The sequence below is a fragment of the Cervus elaphus genome, chromosome 20, assembly GCF_910594005.1.
Source record: "Cervus elaphus chromosome 20, mCerEla1.1, whole genome shotgun sequence".
NCBI classification, from domain to species: Eukaryota; Metazoa; Chordata; class Mammalia; order Artiodactyla; family Cervidae; genus Cervus; species Cervus elaphus.
Genome location: NC_057834.1, coordinates 57,547,770 through 57,570,202, shown reverse-complemented (window position 1 = coordinate 57,570,202; position 22,433 = coordinate 57,547,770). Strand labels below are relative to the sequence as shown.

The window sequence follows — 22,433 nt, the reverse complement described above, 5'->3', positions numbered from 1 at the left end:
AGCTCGTGGGATCTCTGAAGCCCAAGGGCAAACCTATGCGGTTCCTGAGAGGCAAGGGAAGGCAGAAGAGCCTTGCTGCTGTTGATTCCGGTTTGTTTCCTGAGCGTCCCGCCAACTCCACCGACTTAGCAGAGATCTGACTGGGATCAGGAACCAGGTGAGCCCGACCCGGGGGTTCTTGGCATCTCTGAGCCCACACCATGTCTCTGGACACCCCTTGGCTCTGAGGCGGAAATAGGTCTCATTTTCGCTTGCCTAGGGCTGCATCTAGGAAAGGCCTCGCCGAGTTGGGGGTCGCGCTGGGGGTGGGGCCTAGAAGAGGGGCGGGTGCTTCCGGTCCCGCCTTCACCGCCGGGTCAGAGGATAAATTTCTAGCCCAGCCCCTGTGAAGTGTCTCCACTCAGCACGGAAACCAGCCCCATGGCCATGATCCTGGGTTACTGGGACATCCGCGGAGTGAGCTGGGGTCACCAAGGCGGGAAGGATGGAGGCCGGCAGGGTAGGGAGGGTTGGGGGTGGGAAATGCTGTGCAACGGGGATTGATTTCACTAGAATATTCCTGTTCAGAGCTTGGTGGAGCCAAGCCCAAAGTCCTATCCCTCTGCCCTTTTTTCTCAAGCGGGGCTTGTGTGCGGGAGTGTGGGTGGGGGTTGGTGTTGAGGTTGTGGGAACACAGAAAGTCATATTAAGACCTGACATCTGCTCTCCCTCCGGCCGTCTCTCTCAGCTGGCCCACGCCATCCGCCTGCTCCTGGAGTACACAGACTCAAACTATGAGGAAAAGAAGTACACGATGGGGGACAGTAATGACATCCTTGTCATGTCCTGTCTTCTGTCCAACTCATGCTGATTTGGTGCCAAGCATCCCATGTTCTGACCCCTGTTGTTCACGTCTGTTGCCCTCCCCTCCAGCCCGCCCAGCTGGAGCAGGGACCTGCCCCTTCCCGAACCCTTTAGGGTGCAGCTGGCCTCCAAGGAAGGATATGAGAGCCCACAGCTGGGTCCTGTATCAACCATTGGCACAGGCTCCCCCTAGTGCTTACCTAAACCCTCTGTACCCATTCCAGGGTTCTTGCCTGGAGAATCCCAGGGACGGGGGAGCCTGGTGGGCTGCCGTCTATGGGGTCACACAGAGTCGGGCATGACTGAAGTGACTTAGCAGCAGCAAACCTTTGTAAGGATTACTCACCTAGTTTCAAGAAGTTTCTAAGTTGGTTTTTCCCCTGAAAGCTCCATGTGAGACTTAGTGGTTCAGATACCAGATTCACCAGTTCAGGGGGGGTCTTGCCTCTACTCCTTGCTGGGTCCTCCTGGAAAGGAGGGTTGGATTCGTGAGAGGTTGTTTCATTCCATCTTCTTTTTCACAGCTCCTGACTATAACAAAAGCCAGTGGCTGAATGAAAAATCCAAGCTGGGTCTGGACTTCCCCAATGTACGTACAGGCGCTGGGGTGCTGGGAGGGGGAGTGGACAGTGTCTCTATCCATCTTCTTCCCTGGCTTAGAGGTTTCAGGAACTGGTGCCTTCTGCTCTGCCTCTCAACTTCCTGGTTCTGTTTTCTACCTTTCCATGATGCTCTGTGTCCCACCTCATCCCTTCATTTTACAGCATATCATTTAGTGTCTGCCAGAGAAGGCAATGGCACCCCACTCCAGTACTCTTGCCTGGAAAATCCCATGGATGGAGGAGCCTGGTAGGCTGTAGTCCATGGGGTCACTAAGAGTCGGAAACGACTGAGCGACTTCACTTTCACTTTTCATTTTCATGCATTGGCATGAAATGGCAACCCACTCCAGTGTTCTTGCCTGGAGAATCCCAGTGATGGGGGAGCCTGGTGGGCTGCCATCTATGGGGTCGTTCAGAGTCGGACACGACTGAAGTGACTTAGCAGCAGCAGCATTTAATGTCTGCAGTGGACCATGCTCTGTGAGTGCCAGGTTTCATCTCTGCTCTTACTCAAGGACGGTGATGCAGGTGGCCCAAGTGACCAGGCCCTGTTGTTCTTCCAGCTGCCCTACTTAATTGATGGGACTCACAAGCTAACCCAGAGCAATGCCATCCTTCGCCACATCGCTCGCAAGCACAACATGTGTGAGTGGGCATGGGGTTGGGGGCAGGGGCACAGGTGGCCATGCCCTGGGCTGGACTGCAGTGGGATGCTGAGGGTGAGTCTGCTGTGTGGCCACAGGTGGGGAGACAGAGGAGGAGAAGATCCGAGTGGACTTACTGGAGAACCAGGTTATGGATGTCCGCTTGCACATGGCCAGGATCTGCTACAGCCCTGACTTTGTGAGTCCTTTCACATTGGACTGGACAGGGTTTGAAATGCTGGACACGGTCCTCTACACTGGAGAATCTTAGGAAAGACTCCAGCTTCCTCTGGGTGGAAATTCAGTTCCTAGACAGGTGTTTACGTTGTTAACCCAGTGTCTCCTCCTCGACATCTCTGGCATAAACACAGGTGCCTAGTAGGCAGCCCGGGGTCAGACTTTATTCCTCTCCCTCTTGTCTTTCAGCCTCTCAGATTCTCTCCAACTGTCCAGAAACTGCTCAGGCGTCTACACCATTTCTGACTCCCAGACTGGAACATAGGACTTTTTTCCTAGTCATTCTAGTGTTTATTGGCCTGAGGTCTGAGGCCCAAGCTCTGCCAGGTCTCAGAGCACTGCTGGTCTGACCCAGGGCAGGTGTCTGGAGCTGAGTGGTGACAGGTTCAGGAACAGTGTGGTTTTGCCCTTTGTCTTCCCATCGCCTCTCACAGATGGGAGGTGGTCCCCATAGGAATCTGATGAACACAGGTGGGTTGAATTGCAGCGTGGGCACTGACCCAGGTGCAGTCAGGGGACATGGCTGCTCACCTGATAGCTGGGATCAGACGCAGCCCTGGGAGGCCTGCTCTCTGCCAGGGAGTCTGTCTGAAGGCGGTGACAGCTGTTTTGTGTCTCAGGAGAAACTGAAACCTGGTTACTTGAAGGAAATTCCTGGAAGGATGAAGCTCTTCTCAGTTTTTCTGGGGAAGAGGTGTTGGTTTGCAGGGAACAAGGTAAGGGGGATGGCTTCTGGGGAGGGAGAGCTGTCATTTTTCCCCAGGTTCAGAGTTTGGTGCGCATTCATGCTTTGTCTTCCTGCAGCTCACCTATGTGGATTTCCTGGCTTATGACATCCTTGATTTGCAACGCATATTTGAGCCCAGGTGCTTGGATGAATTCCCAAACCTGAAAGATTTCCTCACACGTTTTGAGGTCATTCCCATGCTCCCCCTAGTATTTATGTCTCTTCTCCCACCTTTCCCTGATACTTTCCTGTGTGTATGCATGCTAAGTTGCTTCAGTCATGTCCAACTCTTCGTGACCCTACAAACTGTAGCCTGCCAGGCTCCTCTGTCCATGGGATTATCCAGGGAAGAATACTGGAGTGGGTTGCTATGCCCTCCTCTAGGGGATCTTCCCAGTCCAAAGATCGAACCTGCATCTCTTTCATCTCCTGCATTGGTAGATGAGTTCTTTATCACTAGTGCCACCTGAGAAGCCTGGATGATTTCCTAGTTGGAACTACAGTGAAGAATAGCATTTATGGAGAACTTGGTTTATGCCAGAATCTCTGCTCAGCAATGACATATATTGTGTCAAATTTAATCTTTATAACATTACTATATGGTAGAAAAATTATCCTCTTCATTTTACAGATAAGGAGTCAACCTGAAAGGACAAGTAATTTTTGCAGGTCACAGAACCAGTACAGGCTGTGCTGGGCTCCTAGTCAGAGCGTCTGACTTCCATGGGCAGCATCAGTGGCTCCTCATTTGCTGTAGGAATAAAACCCTCGGGTCCCTTTCATGACTGGCTCACAGCTCTGGAAAGTGTGGAGGAAGCAGAACCTTCAGGAGGTGATATTCAGCTGGCATTAGTAGAGTGAGACACAGTAGTAGTAATATCAAGGACTAAAAAGACAGACAATATTTTCTCCTCATCTCTAAAGGGCTTTGCAGCAACTGAGTCTCTGCCTGTTGTTCTGAGATTCTCAGAGCTGTAGTTGGTGGCTTCCCTGGTGACTCAGATGGTAAAAAATCTGCCTACACTGTGGGAGACCCCGGTTTGATCCCTTAGTTGGGAAGATACCCTGGAGAAGGGAATGGCTACCCACTCTAGTATTCTTGCCTGGAGAATTCCATGGACAGAGGAGCCTGGGGGGGGGGGGGGCTATAGTCTGTGGGGTTCCAAAGAGTCCCATATGACTGAGTGACTAACATAACATTTCTGCTAACATAATATAGATGTCCTGTGCAAGGATTTTATCTTGACTTCTCATTTGGTGGGTACTTTCCTTCCCTCCTCATCTCCCATCCTGTCTTCCTTCCCGTTACTCCAGATTCTGTCTGAAAGATGGGTTAGTATTTTCATTTTAAGTCACGTTCACTGATCTGATCCTCTCCCCTGTATGAGACACTGTGTCAGGCACAAGGGGGATACAGATGTTACACAGTCCTGGTGCCCTGCGTCTGGGGCTCAGTGCAGCTGGAGAACTATAGGAACCCTGAGCTGTGTGGTGTGTGTGGGGCCACCTTGGCTCTGGAGGAGCACAGCCTGACCTCACCTCCCAGCTCATCATTCACCCAACTGGAGAGCAACAGAGTCTGCTTTGTGATGGATATGGAAATTTGAAGCTCTTGTCCAAGAGGTTTTTCAGTCTACAATCTGTTTTGTATGCCCACTTCTATCATGAAATCTGCTTTCTCAGCTAGTTCTCATCAGCTCTGGTTTTGGTCCAAGGCTTGTTGCCTTGAAAATTTTGCAAGAGCTGGGGTGACTGCCCAGCAGGGAGGATGGGGACAGATGTGGCCTGCAGTGTGTGGCCTGTTGGGGCCTGGGCTGTGGGGTACAGGCAGCCCTAGATCTTGGAGTCCTGGGACCTCTTGGGCACTGTCTGTCTTGCGAAGATGGTGCACAGGTGCACCTGAGTGTTGCTGCCTGGCTGGCTGTAGCAGGACTGAGGATGAGGTAGGTTGAGGCCCCGTGAGAGTGGGCTCAGGTCCCAGTCCAGGCAATTGGTCTGTGTCTTTTAAGTGGAAAAATTAGAGTCTGGCCTAGCCTAGTCTTGTTGCTACAACCCTCCTATCATGTTTCATCCATGTTTTCCTGAATAATTGGGTGAAATGTGGTCTCTTCTGCAAGTTGCTTGGACACTTTCTGAGCACTTTTGTTTTGCTAGGGCCCATCTCTATGGAAACTCTTGCAACTAGGAACCTTTTCTGAGAAAGAGAATAATTTTGGAGAATGAGAAGAACAAATACTCTTATGACCAGATGTCAATTGGGAAAAAACCCTCACAACTTAAGAACAGTGTTGTTCAGTTGCTCAGTTGTGTCTAACTCTTTGCAATCCCATGAACTGCTGCACACCAGGCCTCCCTGTCCTTCACCATCTCCCAGAGTTTGCTCGAACTCATGTCCATTGAGTCGATGATGCCATCCAACCATCTCACCCTCTGTTGCCCTGTTCTCTTGCCCTCGATCTTTCCCAGCATCGGGGTCTTTCCCAATAAGTCAGCTCTTCCTATCAGGTGGCCAAAGTATTGGATCTTCAGCTTAAACATCAGTCCTTCCAATGAATACTCAAGGTTGATTTCCTTTAGGATTGACTGGTTTGATCTCCTTGCAGGTCAAGGGACTCTGAAGAGTCTTCTCCAGCACCACAGTTCAAAAACATCAATTCTTTGTCGATGAACCTTCTTTATGGTCCAACTCTCACATCCATATATGACTACTGGAAAAACCATAGCTGTGACCAAACAGACCTTTGTTGGCAAAGTGATGTCTCTGTTTTTTAATATGTTGTCTAGGTTTGTCATAGCTTTCTTTCCAAGAAGCAAGTGAAAGTGAAATTCACTCAGTCATGTCTGACTCTTTGTGACCCCATGGACTGTAGCCTGCCAGGCTCCTTTGTCCATAAAATTATCCAGGCAAGAATACTGGAGTGGGTGGCCTTTCCCTTCTCCAGGGAATCTTCCCAACCCAGGAATCAAACCCAGGTCTCCCACATTAGGCAAATTCTTTACCGTCTGAGCCACCAGGGAAGCCCTTCAAGGAGCAAACATCTTTTAATTTCATGGCTTCAGTCACCGTACACAGTGATTTTGGAGCCCAGGAAAGTAAAATCTGTCAGTGCTTCCATGTTTTCCCCTTCTATTTGCCCCTTCTATTTGCCATTAAGCAATGGAACTGGATGCCATGGTCTTATTTTTTTGAATGTTGAGTTTCAAGCCAGCTTTTTCACTCTCTCTTTCACCCTCATCAAGAGGCTCTTTAGTTCCTCTTCACTTTCTGCCATTAGAGTGGTATTATCTGCTTATTTGAGGTTGCTGATGTTTCTCCTGGCAATCTTGATTCCACCTTGTCATTCATCCAGGCCAGTATTTTGCATGATGTATTCTGCATGTAAGTTAAATAAGCAGGCTGACAGTATGTAGTCTTGTCTTACTCCTTTCCCATTTTTGAACCAGTCCATTGTTCCATCTAAGGTTCTAACTCTCCTACATACAGGTTTCTCAGGTGATAGATAAGTGGTCTAGTATTTCCACTTCTTTAAGAATTTTCCAGTTTGTTGTGATCCACGCAGTCAATGAAGCAGAAGTGAATGTCTGTCTGGAACCCCCTTGCTTTTTCCATGGTCCAACAAATGTTGGCAGTTTGATCTCTGGTTTCTCTGCCTTTTCTAGACAGCTTTTACATTGGAAGTTCTTGGTTCACGTACTGTTGAAGCCTAGCATGAAGGATTTTGGGCATAACCTTGCTAGTATGTGAAATAAGTGCAATTGTACAGTAGTTTGAACATTCTTTGGCATTGCTCTATTTTGGGATTGGAATGAAAACTGACCTCTTCCAGACTTGTGGCCACTGATCAGTTTTCCAAATTTATTGACATATTGAGTGCAACATTTTAACAGCATCATCTTTTAGAACTTTCAGTAGTTCAGGTGGAAGTCTGTCACCTCCACTAGCTTTGTTTGTAGTAATGTTTCTTAAGGCCCACTTGACTTCACACTCCAGGATGTCTGGCTCTAGGTGAGTGGCCACACCATTGTGGTTATCTGGGTCATTAAAACCTTTTTTTGTGTAGTTCTTCAGTGTATTCTTGCCACCTCTTCTTAATCTCTTCTGCTTCTATTATGTCCTTACCATTTGTCTTTTTTTTTTTTTGTTACCATTTGTCTTTTATTGTGCCCTTCCTTGCATGAAATGTTCCCTTGATGTCTCCAATTTTCTTGAAGAGATCTCTAGTCTTTCCCATTCTTTCCCATTCTATTGTTTTCCTCTACTTTGCATTGTTTGTTTAAGAAGGTCTTATCTCATTTAATAGATCTTGGTATACTCTCGGACTCTGCATTCAGTTGAGTATATCTTTCCCTTTCTCCTTTGCCTTTCACTTCTCCTTTTTCCTCAGCTATTTGTAAAACCTTCTCAGACAACCATTTTGCCTTCTTGCATTTCTTTTTCTTTCAGATGATTTCGGTCACTGCCTCTTGTCCAATGTTATGAACCGCCATCCATGTTCTTCAGGCACTCTGTCTACCAGACCTAATCTTTTGAATCTACTAATCACCTCCACTGTATAATCATCGGGGAATGGATTTAGGTGCTACCTGAATGGCCTAGTGGTTTTCCCTACATTCTTTAATTTAAGCCTAAATTTTGCAATAAGGAGCTGATGATCTGAGCCACAGTAAGCTCCAAGTTTTGTTTATACTGACTGTGTAGAGCTTCTCCATCTTTGACTGCAAAGAACATAATCAATCTGATTTTGGTATTGGCCATCTGGTGATGTCCTTGTATAGAGGACATACCTCTAACATACCTTTTGGTATGTTAGAAAAGGGTGTTTACTATGACCAGCTTGTTCTCTTGACAAAACTCTGTTAGCCTTTGCCCTGCTTCATTTATGTACTCCAAGGTCTAACTTGCCTGTTATTCCAGGTATCTCTTGACTTCATAGTTTTCCATTCCAATCCCCGATGATGAAAAAAGACTGCTTTGTTTTGATGTTAGTTCTAGAAGGTATTGTAGGTCTTCATAGAATTAGTCAACTTCAGCTTCTTTGGCATCAGTGGTGGGGGCATAGAGTTGGATTACTGTGATGTTGAATGGTTTGTCTTGGAAACGAACCAAAATCATTGTGTTGTTTTTGAGATTGCACCCAAGTACTGCATTTTGGAGTCTTGTTGACTATAAGGGCTATTCCATTTCTTCTAAGGGATTCTTCACCACAGTAGTAGATATAATGGTCATCTGAATTAAAATCTCCCTTTTCCATCCATTTTATTTCACCGATTCCTAAGATGATGTTTAATCTTGCCATCTCCTGCTTGACCACAACCCATTTACCTTGATTCATGGACCTATTGTTCCTGGTTCCTATGCAGTATTATTCTTAAAAGCATCAGACCTTGCTTTTACTACCAGATACATCCAAAACTGAGCATTATTTCTGCTTTGGCCCAGCCACTTCATTCTTTCTGGAGCTTATGCATCTTAATCTAGGGACCATGTATCCAAAACATAGAAAGTTTCATCTTGTTTTTTCCCATCATGAATTGCCTTGCAGGCACTGTTGGTGGGCAACTGGGCTGAGAGTCACTTAACTGTTTGTGTAAGTGGATGATGAGTGAGCCTCCTTGATTTCAGCTATGGGGGAGGGGATGCAGCAGAGAGACTCAGAATGGAGAGGGAGAACAGGCTGCATTCTAGCCATGTTACTTCTGTGCAGTGTGAGCATGAGGGAGGTGCTTATCTTCTGTGTGCCTCAATTTCCCTTCTGATAAATGGTCTCAGTAGAATCCACTTGGAAGGGAGTTGTGTAGAGATTCTGAACCTATGTCACCATGTCTAGTGGATTACAGCACCATTTAATACAGTATAAAGTCTCTGTATGTGATAAGTCTGGATGTCAAATGAATTACAGGAAATTGGAAGAGTTAGCTTTCCAGAGCTGGGGACCCGAGAAGACTATCTTTTGCCCCAACATTTGACTCCCACATGGAAGGGCTGTACCCCAGGTCCCAAACGTGGGGAGAGCTGCCTGGGTTCCAGTGGGGCAGCAGACCTGAGGCCTGGTGTTCTTTTTCCCACCCTCAGGGCCTGAAGAAGATCTCTGCCTACATGCAGTCCAGCCGCTTCCTCCCAGGCCCTCTCTTCCTGAAGCTTGCCGTGTGGGGCAACAAGTAGTGCGTGCAACCAGGAGACGGGCGCGAGGAGCCAGGGCCCCGGAGACCAGGCGGACCTTCCTGCACACAGAACCTTTGGTGTTTTTCTTTCTCTTTCTGTTCACTCTAGAGGGCTGCTTGGCCCCCTTATCTCCCTCCCACACCCCTTTCCATCCCTACTTTAAAGATTGTTTCCCACTATTTTTGAGCAAAGTTCCTCCCCCACCCCACATTATCCCTGCTGCATTAAAGCCACCCAGACTATTCTTCCCTTCCATGATTACTTCTGCTGTGAGCAGCCCAGCCAGACTCCTGGCCTTGGAGCTGTGTTCTGAGCTCCCAGCACTACCTTGAAGACCAGACCTGGCCTGGTATGCACGCCCTGCTTCCCAGTGTTTCCTGCCCAGCCTGTCTGATCCCCAGTAAAGCCTTATCACACTTGCTGTGTCTTGTCTTATTTGTTCAGGGCTTCCTGGAGTCATGACTGACTGTGTTGGGTATGTGGGGGTGTGTATTTTCCCCTCTGTTGTCCCTTCAGGGCTCCATGGATGGGTATGGGTGTGTGTGGGATGGGGTGGAGCTGGAAGACCGCAGCTCTCATGGGTTATATTAATAAATCATGGGGGAGTGTTAGGATTGCCTGGGGTTCTCATCTTCCTGTAAGACAGGCCGATTTAATGTTATAATTCAGGCTTGTTTCCCAAGGGCACTGGCAACTCCTCCCGGGTAGCTGACGTCTAACTGGTCGGGAACCAGGCGAGCCCGACCTCGGGGGCCTTTGATCTCTAGGCGCCCAGGGATTGGCTCCCAAAGGAATCTGCTGAGACAAGAGTAGACCCCGTTCTGCCCGCCGCGGGGATGAGTCAGGGGCTGGGCTGGGGGCGGGGCCGAGAAGAGGGGCGGGTGCTTCCGGCCCGCTTTCTCCCGGATTCAGAAGACGTTTCAAGCCTAACTGCGCTGGAGCTTCTGCACTCTGAGCGTCATAACCTGCACCATGCCCATGATCCTGGGTTACTGGGACATCCGCGGGGTGAGCGGGGGTCCCCCAGGGCGGGGAAAGTGGAGGGCGGGTGGGGAAATGCTGTGCCACGCTGGGAAAATGCTGCAAAGCTGAGGCCGGTTCAAACCAGAAACTTCCAGAGGACTTGCTGCAGCGGAGCCCCTCTCCCCTCAGCCCGATCATCTTATCTGGGTGTTGGCATGTGTGTGTGTGGCGTGGGTGGGCTGGTGCAGGTGATGGTGCTGAGGGAGTTGGAGGTGTGGAAGTGACCTGGCACAGTGAGAGTTTTGCAGTCGAGACTGACGTCTGCCCTCTGTCCCACCGTCTCTCCCAGCTGGCCCATGCCATCCGCCTTCTCCTGGAGTACACAGACACAAACTATGAGGAGAGACAGTACTCGATGGGAGATGGTAATGGAATCCTTCTCCTATTCTGACTTCTGCCCTTCTCATGCTGATTTGTTGCCAAGCAACTCATATTCCGCTCTTGTTACTCCCATCCCTTAACTCCACCAGCTGGAAAAGGGACTTGCCCCTTCCCAAACCCTTTGGGGGTGCAGCTGTCCCCCAAAGCAGGACATGAGAGCCCCTTGGGCTCCACTTAGTGCTTGCATTAGCTCTCTGTAAGCCTCAACTCAGGGATGTTCCAAATCCTTCTAAGTGTGCTTTCCTCTAAAGCTCGATGTGAGATTAGAATCCAGTTCAGATTCCAGATCCAGTAATTTAGAGGGTCTTGCCTCTGATTCCTTGGTAGGTTCCCTGGGAAGGAGGGTTGGATTTGTGGGAAGTTGTTTCACTGCATCTTCTTTTTCTCAGCTCCCGAATATGACAGAAGCCAGTGGCTGAATGAAAAATTCAAGCTGGGCCTGGACTTCCCCAATGTAGGTGCAGGGGCTGGGATGCTGGGAGGGGGAGTGGACAGTTCTCCATCCATCTCCTTTCCTGGCTTAGAGGTTTCAGGAGCAGGTGCCTTCTGCTCTGTCTCTCAGCTTCCTGGTTCTCTCCCCTGCTCTTTCATGATGCTCTGTGTCCCAGCTCATCCCTCCATTTTACAGCATATTATTTAGTGCCCACCATAGTATTTAGGCTCTGTGAGGGCCAGGTTTCATCTCTGCCCTTGGTCAACGGAGGGGGTACAGGGGAGTCTGGTGGCCCAAATAACCAGACCCTGTTGTTCTTGCAGCTGCCCTACTTAATCGATGGGACTCACAAGCTCACCCAGAGCAACGCCATCCTTCGATACATTGCTCGCAAGCACAACATGTGTGAGTGGGTCTGGGGTTGGGGCAGGGGTGCAGATCATCATGCCTTGGGCTGGCCTGGAGGGGATACTGAGGTTGAGTCTCTGTTGTGTGGCCACAGGTGGGGAGACAGAGGAGGAGATGATTCGTGTGGACATTTTGGAGAACCAAGTTATGGATGTCCGCTTTGCCATGGCCAGGATCTGCTACAGCCCTGACTTTGTGAGTCCTGGCGGGACAGGGTGTGAGATGCTTGTCAGGATCTCATCTACTGGTCTTTTAGATTTTTATTTCCTTAGAGCTACTTATCCACCAAGACATTTTCCTGAAAACTCTGATTCAGTTCCCACCAATAAGAAGAGTCCGGCTTCTCCTGGATGGAAATTCACTTCCTAGACAGGATATTTTCCTCCTTACTCCAGCACCTCCTCTCCGCATCTAAGGCCTAAACACATGTGTCCAGTGGGCAGCCCAGGGTTAACCGTTATTCCTCTCCCTCCTTCCTTTCAGCTTCCAGTTCTCTCCAACTGTCCAGAAACTGCCCAGGTGTCCACACCATTCTAGTCTCCTGTACTGGAACATAGGACTTCTTTCCTAGTCATTTTAGTGTTGATCAGCCTGAGGTCTGAGGACCAAGCTCCACCAGGTCTCACAGCACTGCTGGTCTGACCCAGGGCAGGTGTCTGGAGCTGAGTGGTGACAGGTTCAGGAACGGTGTGGTTTTGCCCTTTGTCTTCCCATCACCTCTCACAGATGGGAGGTGGTACCCATAGGAGTCTGGTGAACACAGGTGGGTTAAATTGCCCCTGGGCCCTGACTCATGTACAGTCAAGGGACATGAGTGCTCACCTGACAGCTGGGATCAGACACAGCCCTGGGAGGACTGCTCTCTGCCAGGGAGTCTGTGTGTGAGGGTGGTGACAGCTGTTTTGTGTCTCAGGAGAAACTGAAGCCTGGTTTCTTGAAGGAGATCCCTGAAAAAATCAAGCTGTTCTCAGAGTTTCTGGGGAAGAGGCCTTGGTTTGCAGGGGACAAGGTAAGTTGGACGGCTTTGGGGGCAGGATAGCTGTCATTTTTCCCAGGTTCAGAGTTAGGTCCGCATTCATGCTTTGTTTTTCTGCAGCTCACCTATGTGGATTTCTTGGTTTACGACGTCCTTGACATGCACCGCGTATTTGAGCCCAAGTGCCTGGATGCATTCCCAAACCTGAAAGACTTCATTGCTCGTTTTGAGGTGATTCCCCTGAACTCCTTAGTATTTACATCTTTCTTCTCTTTCTTATTCTCCCTGATTTCCTAGTTGGAAATATGATGAAGAATAGCATTTATGGAGAATTTTGTTTACCAGAATCTCTCCTCAGTTACTGACGTGTATTGTGTCACTTTTAATCTTTATAACATTCCTACATGTAGAACAATTATCCTCTCCATTTTACAGATAAGGAATTAAGCTGAAAGGATAAGTAATTTCTGAAGGTCACACAACCAGTACAGGCTGTACTGGGCTCCCAGTCAGACCGTCTGGCTTCTATGGGCAGCAGTCAATGCCTCTCCATTTCCTGTACTGAAATGAAAAGCTCAGGTCTTTTTATTGTCTGTGTTCACAGTTCTGGAAAGTGTGGAGGAAGCAGAATATTCAGGAGATGGTATGCAGCTGGCATTCGTAGAATGAGACACAATAGGATTGATATCAAGTAGTAAAAACACAGACAATATTTTCTCCTGATCTTTAAAGGGCTCTGCAGCAATTGAGCCCTCACCTGTTGTTCTGAGATTCTCAGGGCTGTAGTTGGTGCTGGGATTTGGGTACATACAGAGGTGTCCTGTGCAAGGATTTCATCTTCACACCTCTTATGGTGGACAGTTCCTTCACTCCTCATCTCCTGTCCCTTTTTCCTTCATGTTAACTCCAGATTCCATCTCAGAGATGCGATAGTGCATTCATTTTAAGTCACGTTCACTGATCTGATCCTCTCCCCTGTATGAGACACTGTGTCAGGCACAGTGGGGTACAGAAGTCATGCAGTCCTGGCGCCCAGCCTCTTGGGCTCAGCGCAGCTGGAGAACTACAGGGACCCCAAGCCGTGTGGTGTGTGTGGGGCCACCTTGGTTCTGAAAGAGCACAGCCTGACCTCACCTCCCAGCTCATCATTCACCAACTGGAGAGCAACAGAGTCTGCTTTTTGACTGATATGAGAATTTGAAGCTATCGTCCAATAGGTTTTTTGGCCTACAATCTGTTTTGTATTCCTGCTCCCCATCATGAAATCTGCTTTCTCAGCTAGTTCTCATCAGCTCTGGTTTTGGTCCAAGACTTGTTGCCTTGAAAATTTTGCAAGAGCTGGGGTGACTGCCCAGCAGGGAGGATGGGGACAGATGTGGTCTGCAGTGTGGCCTGTTAGGCCCTGGGCTGTGGGGTACAGGCAGGCCTAGATCTTGGAGTGCTGGGAACTCTTGGGCACTGTCTTGGGAAAATGGTGCACAGGTACACCTGAGTGTCTCACTGTCTGGTTGGCTGTAGCGGGACTGAGGATGATGTGGGTTGAGGCCCAGTGAGAGTGGACTCAGGTCCCATGCCAGGCAGTTGGTCTGTGTCTTTTAAGTGGAATAATTAGAGTCCAGCCTGAGCTAGCCTTGCTGCTCCACACCCTCCTATCATGTTTCATCCATGTTTTCCTGAATAACTGGGTGAAATGTGGACTCTTGTTTATGTTGCCTGACCACTTTCTGAGCCCTTTTGTTTTGCTAGGCCCTTTTGTTTTTCGTCCCTTTGTGGGCAAACCCTGTGAACTAGGAGCCTTTTCTCAGGAAGAAATTATTTTTTGCTTGATGAGAAGAACAAATACTCCTATGATGAGATGTCGATGGAGAAACATTCGACACTACTTAAGAGCAGTGAGTTTTGACTTTATTTGGAGACCTCCAGTTTTGTTTGGAACCCAGGAGACAACTTCTCATAGAGCTCTGAAGATGTAGGGTAGGAGACAGTAGGTATATGAGTTTTTGGCTGGGATATACATGTAGCCAAGCATGCATCTTGGTAAAAGATTAGTGCTATTTATTGAAAAACAAACATCTCAAGTTAATGATCTTAGTGCTTTTCTCTGTGTAGGAAGATGGGTTAATCTGGAGTCATGAAAATTCTTTTTTTGAGATGCATCCTAACTGTCTGGGGGCCCCGTGTCTAAAACACAGAATGTTTCATTCTGGTCTTCTTCATCCTGAAATCTCCTCAGGGTGATTGTCTGTGGTTGACTGCAGTAGATTATAGCTTACCCCTTTCTATAACCAGTTAGGAGGGAATATCTTCAGGCTTTTTACTGTTCATGGAAACGACGTAAGATTTACATTCATTCTTTTATTTTCATAAATTTAAAAAAGTTATTTATTTGTTTTTGGCTGGGCTGGGTCTTCGTTGCTGGGCCTGGGCTTTCTCTAGTTGCAGGGAGCTCGGTCTGCTTTCTAGTTGCGGTGTTCTGGCTTCTAATGCAGTGGCTTTTCTTGTTGCAGAGCACCGGACTCTAGGCACTTGAGCTTCAGTAGTTGTGGCTCTCAGGCTCTAGAGCATAGGCTCAGTTGCCCCGGGGCATGTGAAATCTTCCCAGACCAGGGATTGAACCCATGTCCCCTGTTTTGGCAGGCAGATTCTCAACCACTGGACCGCCAGGGAAGTCCTTCATTCTTGACAAATCCTTTAAAAGGCTGTAAATTAGATTTTGGGTGAAGGAGCCTTTCCAACTGTTTGAGTTTAAAAACACCTCTTTTCCATTATTTCTTCTGTTTGGTGTTAGATTTATCTTATTAAGTTAATCAGGCTTAGTCTCAGGTCATTGTCTGCTATATTTGCATATCTGATATGAAGAGATTTTTAAAAATATGTAACTTTTTTGGGCTACATTGGGTGTTAGTTGTGTCATGTGAGATCTTCCACCATGGTGCTCAGGCTTCTTCTCCTTGTGGTGTGTGGGCCCCAGAGCACATGGGCTCAGTAGTTGTGGTGTGCGGGCTTAGTTGCCCCTGGGCCTGTGGGATCTTAGTTCCTTGACCAGGGATTGAACTGCCTTCACTGCACTGGAAGGCAGATTCCTAACAACTGGACCACCAGGGAAGTCCCCTGATACGTGGAGGTTTGCAGGACAAACACAGTTGCTTTCAATTCCCGGAAGAACTGGGCTGCTATCAAAATGATATCAAAAGATTGATTTGACCAACTACCTTTTTAAAAATTTTGCTTTTTTATATCAGTAGGAAAATTTCCAGCTAAACTGGAAATCAAAAGATTTCTATATTTTAGAACTTTAGGGATCAGTGTTATCGTGTCTTCAAATATTTGCAGAAGGCCCTCTTTCTGAGTGCACAAGTCAAACTCAGATCAATTTACCCTTGGTCAAAAACAAAACCAACCAACCAAACAAAACCTCCAAACCAAACTCCAATATTGCTTTTATTAGGCCCTGAATATTAGATTGCAATTTTAACCTTATGGTGTGTGGGCTCAGGTAACCCTATTGGTTTCCTCTGTTATATTTAATTAACGTTGCCTGAGAGGCAGATTATATGCCCTGTCTTATGCCAGGCAGGGGAGCATTCCCCAGTGAGACATGTTTGTATATCCCCACAGTATAATCAGGTAAAAGAGATATAACCATCTTACAGAAAGCCTGTTCAAATATACCACTTTTTAGTATGTTACTGAGTCCAAGCTTGGTCTGCTTGCTGCACAACAGGCCAATCATCTGAGAGATGAGGTGCAGACTGAGAAGATGGCAGACTAATGTCTCAAAATAACCATCTTATCTGGGTCTGGATGCCAGGTTCTTTTATAGAACAGAGATGGGGGAGGTGAGGAAGTAAAGTAAAAAGGTCATTAATCTTGCAAATATCTCCTGGAATTGCCAGCCTTGGGGAGGGGATGTGTTAATTTTTTCCTTCCTGTAGCCATCCACAGGTGGACAGGGCCCTGAACAAGGGCACTTTGGTCTAACATTCAGGCAGAGGGGCAGGGTTCCCCAAGGCAGGCCATTATTGTGGAGGGTATCCTTTTAGTGAACAAAAGCAATGGGAAGCAAAGTTTAAAGTAAAAGAAACAGATCTGGACTTCTCTGTTGGTACAGTGGATAAGAATCCGCCTGCCAGTGCAGGGGACATGTGTTCAATCCTTGTTCTGGGAAGATTCCACATGATGCAGAGCATCGAATCCTGCACCACAGCCAATGAGCCCGGCTCTGGGACCTGAAAGCCACAACTGCTAGTCTATGTGCTGCAACTACCTACCGCATCTCACGCGCCTAAGACTGTGCGCCACAACAAGAGAAGCTGCTGCAATGAGAAGACTGTGCATCATAATGAAGAGGAGCCCTCACTGGCTGCACTAGAGAAAGCCCAGGCTCATAATGAAGACCCAGTGCAGCCAAAAAAAAAAGAAAAGATACAAATCTTAAAAAAAAAAAAAGAAACAGATCCAACATGGAGGCAGATTTTGTTCTTCCCTGTAACAAAAAAACTTTCATCTCAATTCTATCAACTATTAATATTTTACCTTTAACCATAGCCCTTGTAAGGATCCTGTTAACAAGTCTTGGTCTTATAAGGAGTCCCAGAAACTTTCCTTTTTATTCCCTGGCCAATTTACCCAGTTCTGTCCCCAGTGAGGGGTTGAGCCAAGGGACCCAGGGTTTTTTGTCAGTCTTTATTGGATTGTTTGGCATATTGCCCTGAGCAATTGCTGGTGAATTTTTCTACCATCTTGCCTTTAAAATTTTCCTACACTGGGGTAAATAGAGTGGATTTGTGTGGGTCTCTTTAACATTTAAGGGGACTGATAAGGGGTCTTTTTGGCCTGTCCAAAACATCTTTTTTGGTAGTGTTGTATCAAAATCTTTGATTTTGTGCCATCAAAGTCTGTTTCATTTACCATACCTCTTAATAGCCATCTAAAGATTTTCATCCTATTGGGACCAGTTCCTTTAAAATTTCTACTTTGTAGGAAGAACTCATTTGACTTTCCTCTCAGTTTTTAACTATTCCCTTGTTAATTAACCTAATTAACTTTAGTTATTCTTTTGTTTTTATTAGCATCTGTAAGAGTCATTGAGGGGAAGCTGAGACCACAAAACTCTAGGAATAATTTTTGTTGGTTGGTTGATTGATTTGAAACTAAAGAAGTTCTTAAGGTTAACCACCATTATATATCTGTGTATCCACTCTTTAGTTTGATTTTTCCATAGGGATCAGCTAAACAAATGTTTTCAATGAGAGGTCTCTAAAAATTTACCAATTTAGCAGGTTTCCCAGTTTAAAGGATCCATTGTTAGAATTCTTAGTTATGATTCAAACTAATAAGAGGCAAGAGGAATCCCCACAAGAGAGTGCAAAAGATGCAGCCTTCTCAAGAACCAGGAAGTTTACTCCCAAATATAGTCTAAGAAAGTAAAGGCCTTTGTTGTACAAGGAGACACAAGGAGGGTTGAAACGACAGAGACCCTTTATGAACTGGGACCCCTAATGACACATTTACCTAATGCAACATAGCTGGACAAAAAGACTCTTGGAATCACAGTCTGTGCAACTTGCTGCCAACCATACACCATATGTACCTTCACAATTAGAGAGACTAAGCTTTCAAAGTACGCTGGAAGATGCCTAAGAAGATGAGGTAGAACTTTTATGTCTCAAAGATACAAGGAGATGATGCAAGTTCTTCCTAGAAGGACTTTTGTTTCCTTAAGGTCAGAATTGGAAAACAAAAGTTTTTCTGGCCAAAGTAATCACAATTTTACCAAGCCTTCTGAATCATTCAGTCTGTTTGATCTTATAACCCATTCCTCTAGCTGTGTACACAAAAAAACCCCTAATTTTGAATGTCAAAGAACCCTTTTTTGACCATTTTTAGGATGATATCTCCTTTGGTATAGTTTCCCCAATTAAGTAAGCATTTGCAAGTATAAACTCCGCATGTACCTGTAATTACATATGTAATGTACCTGAACCTGCCTGTAATGTCAGTCTTAGGTTGTCAATCTTTCACCCCTCTTTCTTTTGTTTATAAAGCTTTGTTTCCCATTTCACAGTATGTTTGTCAGGATAAATTTCTTTTGATAAGTGCGTGTGGTGGGCCCTTCTGCTGTTTGTGAGCTTAACTCTCCTTGTCGTCACCCTGTAGTCATTTCAGGTCTTTGATATGTCTCAGTTTCTTCTGACAGTCTGAGAACACCGTGGGCATTGGGAACACAGCTTGGCCAAACCTTTTGTGTGTGTCCCTGGATGAGCAAGTTTCTTTAAAAAGTGGGATTCCTTATGGGATTGCTGTGTGGTATGAGGACTTGCCTCCCATCACTCCTGCAAGTGTCTCAATTGCCTGAAAAAGCCTTGCTTGGCCAGGAGGAGCTCTGCTCCTTATCTATGGAGCTAAGAGATCTCATGTGGTATCTACACTATATTCCAACCAACTCTGGTAAATTAGTCAGTTCAAGGAAGTACACGAACCAGTCCCTGACCTATGCACCCAACCTGAGCCTTCCCAGTGTCTCAGCTGGGTACTTTCTCAGTATCTCTAAAATGAGATGACAGGAAGCTTTTTCATGTACCATTAAAGAAAACTCAGGATTGTCAACCAAGATGGTAAACTGAGATCATGAGAGATTCACCTAAATTCATATGATCATGGACAGAAGTGAACCAGCACAAGGGGCCTTGCTGGTACCAAGGCTCCAGCTCCTTGTAAGGTTCCAGTACCAGTAAGAAGTCTCATTTGGACTCCTTTGTGGTCACTGTAACTGTCCACTGGAAACAAAGCTCACACAATGTAAGAGCAGTGAGTTTCCCTTTTATTTGGAGACCTGTATGCTAGGAGACACCCTCTCAGATATCTCAGGGAAACTGCTTTCAGGAGGTGGAGGAGGAGGTCTGGGAAATAGGAGTAATCAATTATACATCTTGGTAAAGATTACTGCTAATTACCACAAGCTAGGGATCTCAAGTTACTGATTTTAGTGCTTTACTCTGCATAGAAAACTATACAAACCTAGGTTGATTAGAGTGCTTCTTTAGATGCATCTTAACTGTCTAGGGGCTATGTATCCAAAACAGAGAATGTTTCATTTGTTTTTTTCCCATCCTGAATTCCTCTGCGGGCACACTGTTGGTGGGAACTGCCAGGAGTGGTCACTTAACTGTTTGTATAAGTGGATGATGAGTGAGTCTCCTTGTTTTTTTTTTCAGCTGTGAGGAAGGGGGTGCAGCAGAGAGACCTCAGAATTGAGAGGGTGAGCAAGCAGGTTGCATTCTAGCCATATTACTTATGTGCAGCGTGAGCATGAGGGAGGTGCTTATCCTCTGTGTGCCTCAGTTTCCCTTCTGATAAATGGTCTCAGTAGAACCCATCTTGCAGGGTCATTTAGGGATTCTGAACCTATGTCATCATCTCTAGCAACAAGCGCTGGGTGGAGTCTCCATATGTCATGTTTTATCAAGATATCACTGGAATTACAAATAATTGGAAGAGTTAACTTTCCAGAGTTGGGGATACCAGGAGGATGGTATTTTGTCCCAATATTTGATTCCACATGGAAGGGCTATATCTAGGTTCCAAACTTAGGGAGAACTGCATGAACCGTAATGGAGCAGCAGACCTGAAGCCTGATCTTTTTCCCATCCTCAGGGCCTGAAGAAGATCTCTGCCTACATGCAGTCCAGCCGCTTCCTCCCAGGCCCTCTGTTCCTGAAGCTTGCCGTGTGGGGCAACAAGTAATGCCTCCAACCAGGAGATGGGCGTGAGGAGCCAGGGCCCCGGAGACCAGGCGGACCTTCCTGCACACAGAACCTTCGGTGTTTTTCTTTCTCCTTCTGTTCACTCTAGATGCTTCCTTGGCCCCCTTATCTCCCTCCCACCACCCTTTTCATCCATCCTTTAATTCAGTTTCCCACTTTTTTTTTTCATTTTTTTTTTTTGCAAAGGTCCTCCCTGACCCCACATTATCCCTCCTGCACTAAAGCCACCCAGACTATCCTTCCCTTCCATGGTTGCTTCTGCTGTGAGGAGCCCAGCCAGATCCCTGGCCCATGGAGCTCTGCTCCGAGCTCCCAGCACTGCCCTGAAGACCAGACCTGGCCTGGTGTGCAGGCCCTGCTTCCCAGTGTGGTTCCTGCCCAGCCTGTCTGATCCCCAGTAAAGCCTTATCACACCTGACCTGCTGTGTCTTGTCTTATTCCCTCCTGGCTTCCTGGAGTCATGACCGACGATGTTGGGTGTGTGGTGGTGTCCATTTTCCCTTCTGTTGTGCTCTGCAGGGCTGCATGGATGGGCGCGTGCACGCGCGCGCGTGTGCATGTGTGTGTGTGTGTGGTGGGAGGTTGGGCACAGGTGGGATCATACTATTGCTTGTTCATTTCTATCTCCACTTCATGCACCTCTGTTTCTTAGCATGAGGTCTCTACCGAAGGGGGGCCCTTCTGTGCCTGCTTTCCTCTAATTCAGCATTTATGGGATGCCTCCTGTCAGCTTGTAGTACTCTGTGTCATGGTTCAGGGGGCTCTTGGGTGCTGGTTAAGGGACCTGAGTAGTCTACTGATGGGTGTGGGATCCTGGTGTATTCGCTTCTGTCACCTTCTCCTGGAAGTTTTCTCTGCTTTAGATACCCTTCATCTGTGTTCTTACAACATATCTCAATAAAATTTGCCGCCACTGTATTATAATCATTGTTTTACTTGTTTTCTGTCTAACTTGGTCATAAAGACATTGAGGAAAGAATCCATTCTTATTCAACTTTATATCTCACATCTATTATACTGCCTCACACACAGTATATGTTCAATAACAGTTGGAAACGTGAAAGAAGTATCTCTAGTTAAAACCCTGGGAAATTCTCAGACAAAATTTTATGGATTTAGAGCTCTGCATATAGGTACCTAGCTTCCAGGTGGTAATAGTAAAGAACCCACCTGCCAATTCAGGAGATGTAAGAGATACAGGGCTCGATCCTTGGGTCAGGAAGATCTGCCGGAGGAGGGCATGGCAACCCACTTCAGTATCTTTGCCTGGAGAATCCCATGAACAGAGGAGCCTAGCAGGCTACATACCATGGGAATGCAAAGAGTCAGACTCAACTGAAGCGACTCAGCACTATAGTTTCCTGAGCCACTTAAGATAAGGAATCAACATCAGAAGTTTTGAAATCTCTATGTCTAGGGGAAAGCCATTAGGTCTCACTAACTTAAGCATTTAGTGGGCTATAGCTGGCCCTTGGATAACTTGACCTGAAATGAGCTGGGCTAGTGTGCTGGACCAAAGTGTAGCCACTCTGTGCAGTCAGGAGGGAGAGTGCCATTTTAGGTAAAGTGTAGGCCTCATCAGATAACAATAAAATTAGCAGGTCCTTCAAAGAGTGGCTAGATGGTGGAGTTGGGTTTGTTATAGCACCGCCTCGTCTTGACTTGGCCTCAAGTCATAGCCCTCAGGTGCTCTGGAGAAGAGTCCTGTTAGGTATTTGGCTGAGTGGTCATTTCTTGCAGTTATTAAGCAAAAAATATTAAGCAAAAGTAGGAATAATGTGAACTAAATGATTTTAAATAAATTATTATTTAAAAAACTAAAAATGCTAACATAAAAAAGTCCAGTAAACTAATAGTTAATGAAACTTATAAGTCAGTAAATATTTTTGGTTTTGCAGGCTAGATGGTCTCCGCCATCACAATTGTTCACCTTTATTACTGTAGTGTGAAAGCAGCCATGGGACATACATAAATGAATGGATGGGGCTGTATTTCAACAGAACTTCAAAAACAGATGAACTTATTTCTCTGACTCCAGATTTAAATGCTCAAATTAAAAGGGCAAAGCTAGTGTGGGAGGGAGGGTTAAGAGAGAGGGGAGATATGTATACCTATGGCTGATTCGTGTTGATTATATGACAGAAATCAACACAATATTATAAAGCAACTATCCTCCAAATAAAAAATAAATGGCTATCTTAAAACTTAAATCTTAGATTTGGATGTAAGA

The 22,433-nt window shown here is 46.6% G+C and overlaps 2 protein-coding genes across 10 annotated transcripts; both read left to right on the top strand.

Moving 5' to 3' along the window:
* The first annotated feature begins 324 nt into the window (after nt 1-324).
* LOC122676690 (glutathione S-transferase Mu 1-like) lies at nt 325-9,637 on the top strand. Of its 8 annotated transcripts, none has more exons than XM_043876263.1 (8): nt 325-456; nt 728-803; nt 1,368-1,432; nt 2,009-2,090; nt 2,188-2,288; nt 2,947-3,042; nt 3,131-3,241; nt 9,127-9,637. In XM_043876263.1, exons 1-8 carry the CDS (start codon nt 421-423, stop codon nt 9,214-9,216), a joined length of 657 nt encoding a protein of 218 aa, XP_043732198.1. In that variant the 5' UTR covers nt 325-420; the 3' UTR covers nt 9,217-9,637. The 8 variants fall into 8 exon arrangements, with proteins under 8 accessions (XP_043732198.1, XP_043732200.1, XP_043732196.1 ...); XM_043876265.1 differs by having other exon boundaries at nt 1,961-2,090; nt 3,131-3,192; XM_043876261.1 differs by having other exon boundaries at nt 1,961-2,090.
* Nucleotides 9,638-9,921: 284 nt separating this feature from the next.
* Nucleotides 9,922-20,621, top strand: LOC122676691 (glutathione S-transferase Mu 1). 2 transcript variants are annotated; one of them, XM_043876269.1, is made up of 9 exons: nt 9,922-10,224; nt 10,529-10,604; nt 11,010-11,074; nt 11,377-11,458; nt 11,556-11,656; nt 12,375-12,470; nt 12,558-12,668; nt 19,655-19,698; nt 20,094-20,621. In XM_043876269.1, the coding sequence occupies exons 1-8, from the start codon at nt 10,189-10,191 to the stop codon at nt 19,658-19,660; spliced, it is 573 nt and encodes a 190-aa protein (XP_043732204.1). In that variant the 5' UTR covers nt 9,922-10,188; the 3' UTR covers nt 19,661-19,698; nt 20,094-20,621. The 2 variants fall into 2 exon arrangements, with proteins under 2 accessions (XP_043732204.1, XP_043732203.1); XM_043876268.1 differs by lacking the exon at nt 19,655-19,698.
* The last annotated feature ends 1,812 nt before the right edge of the window (nt 20,622-22,433 follow it).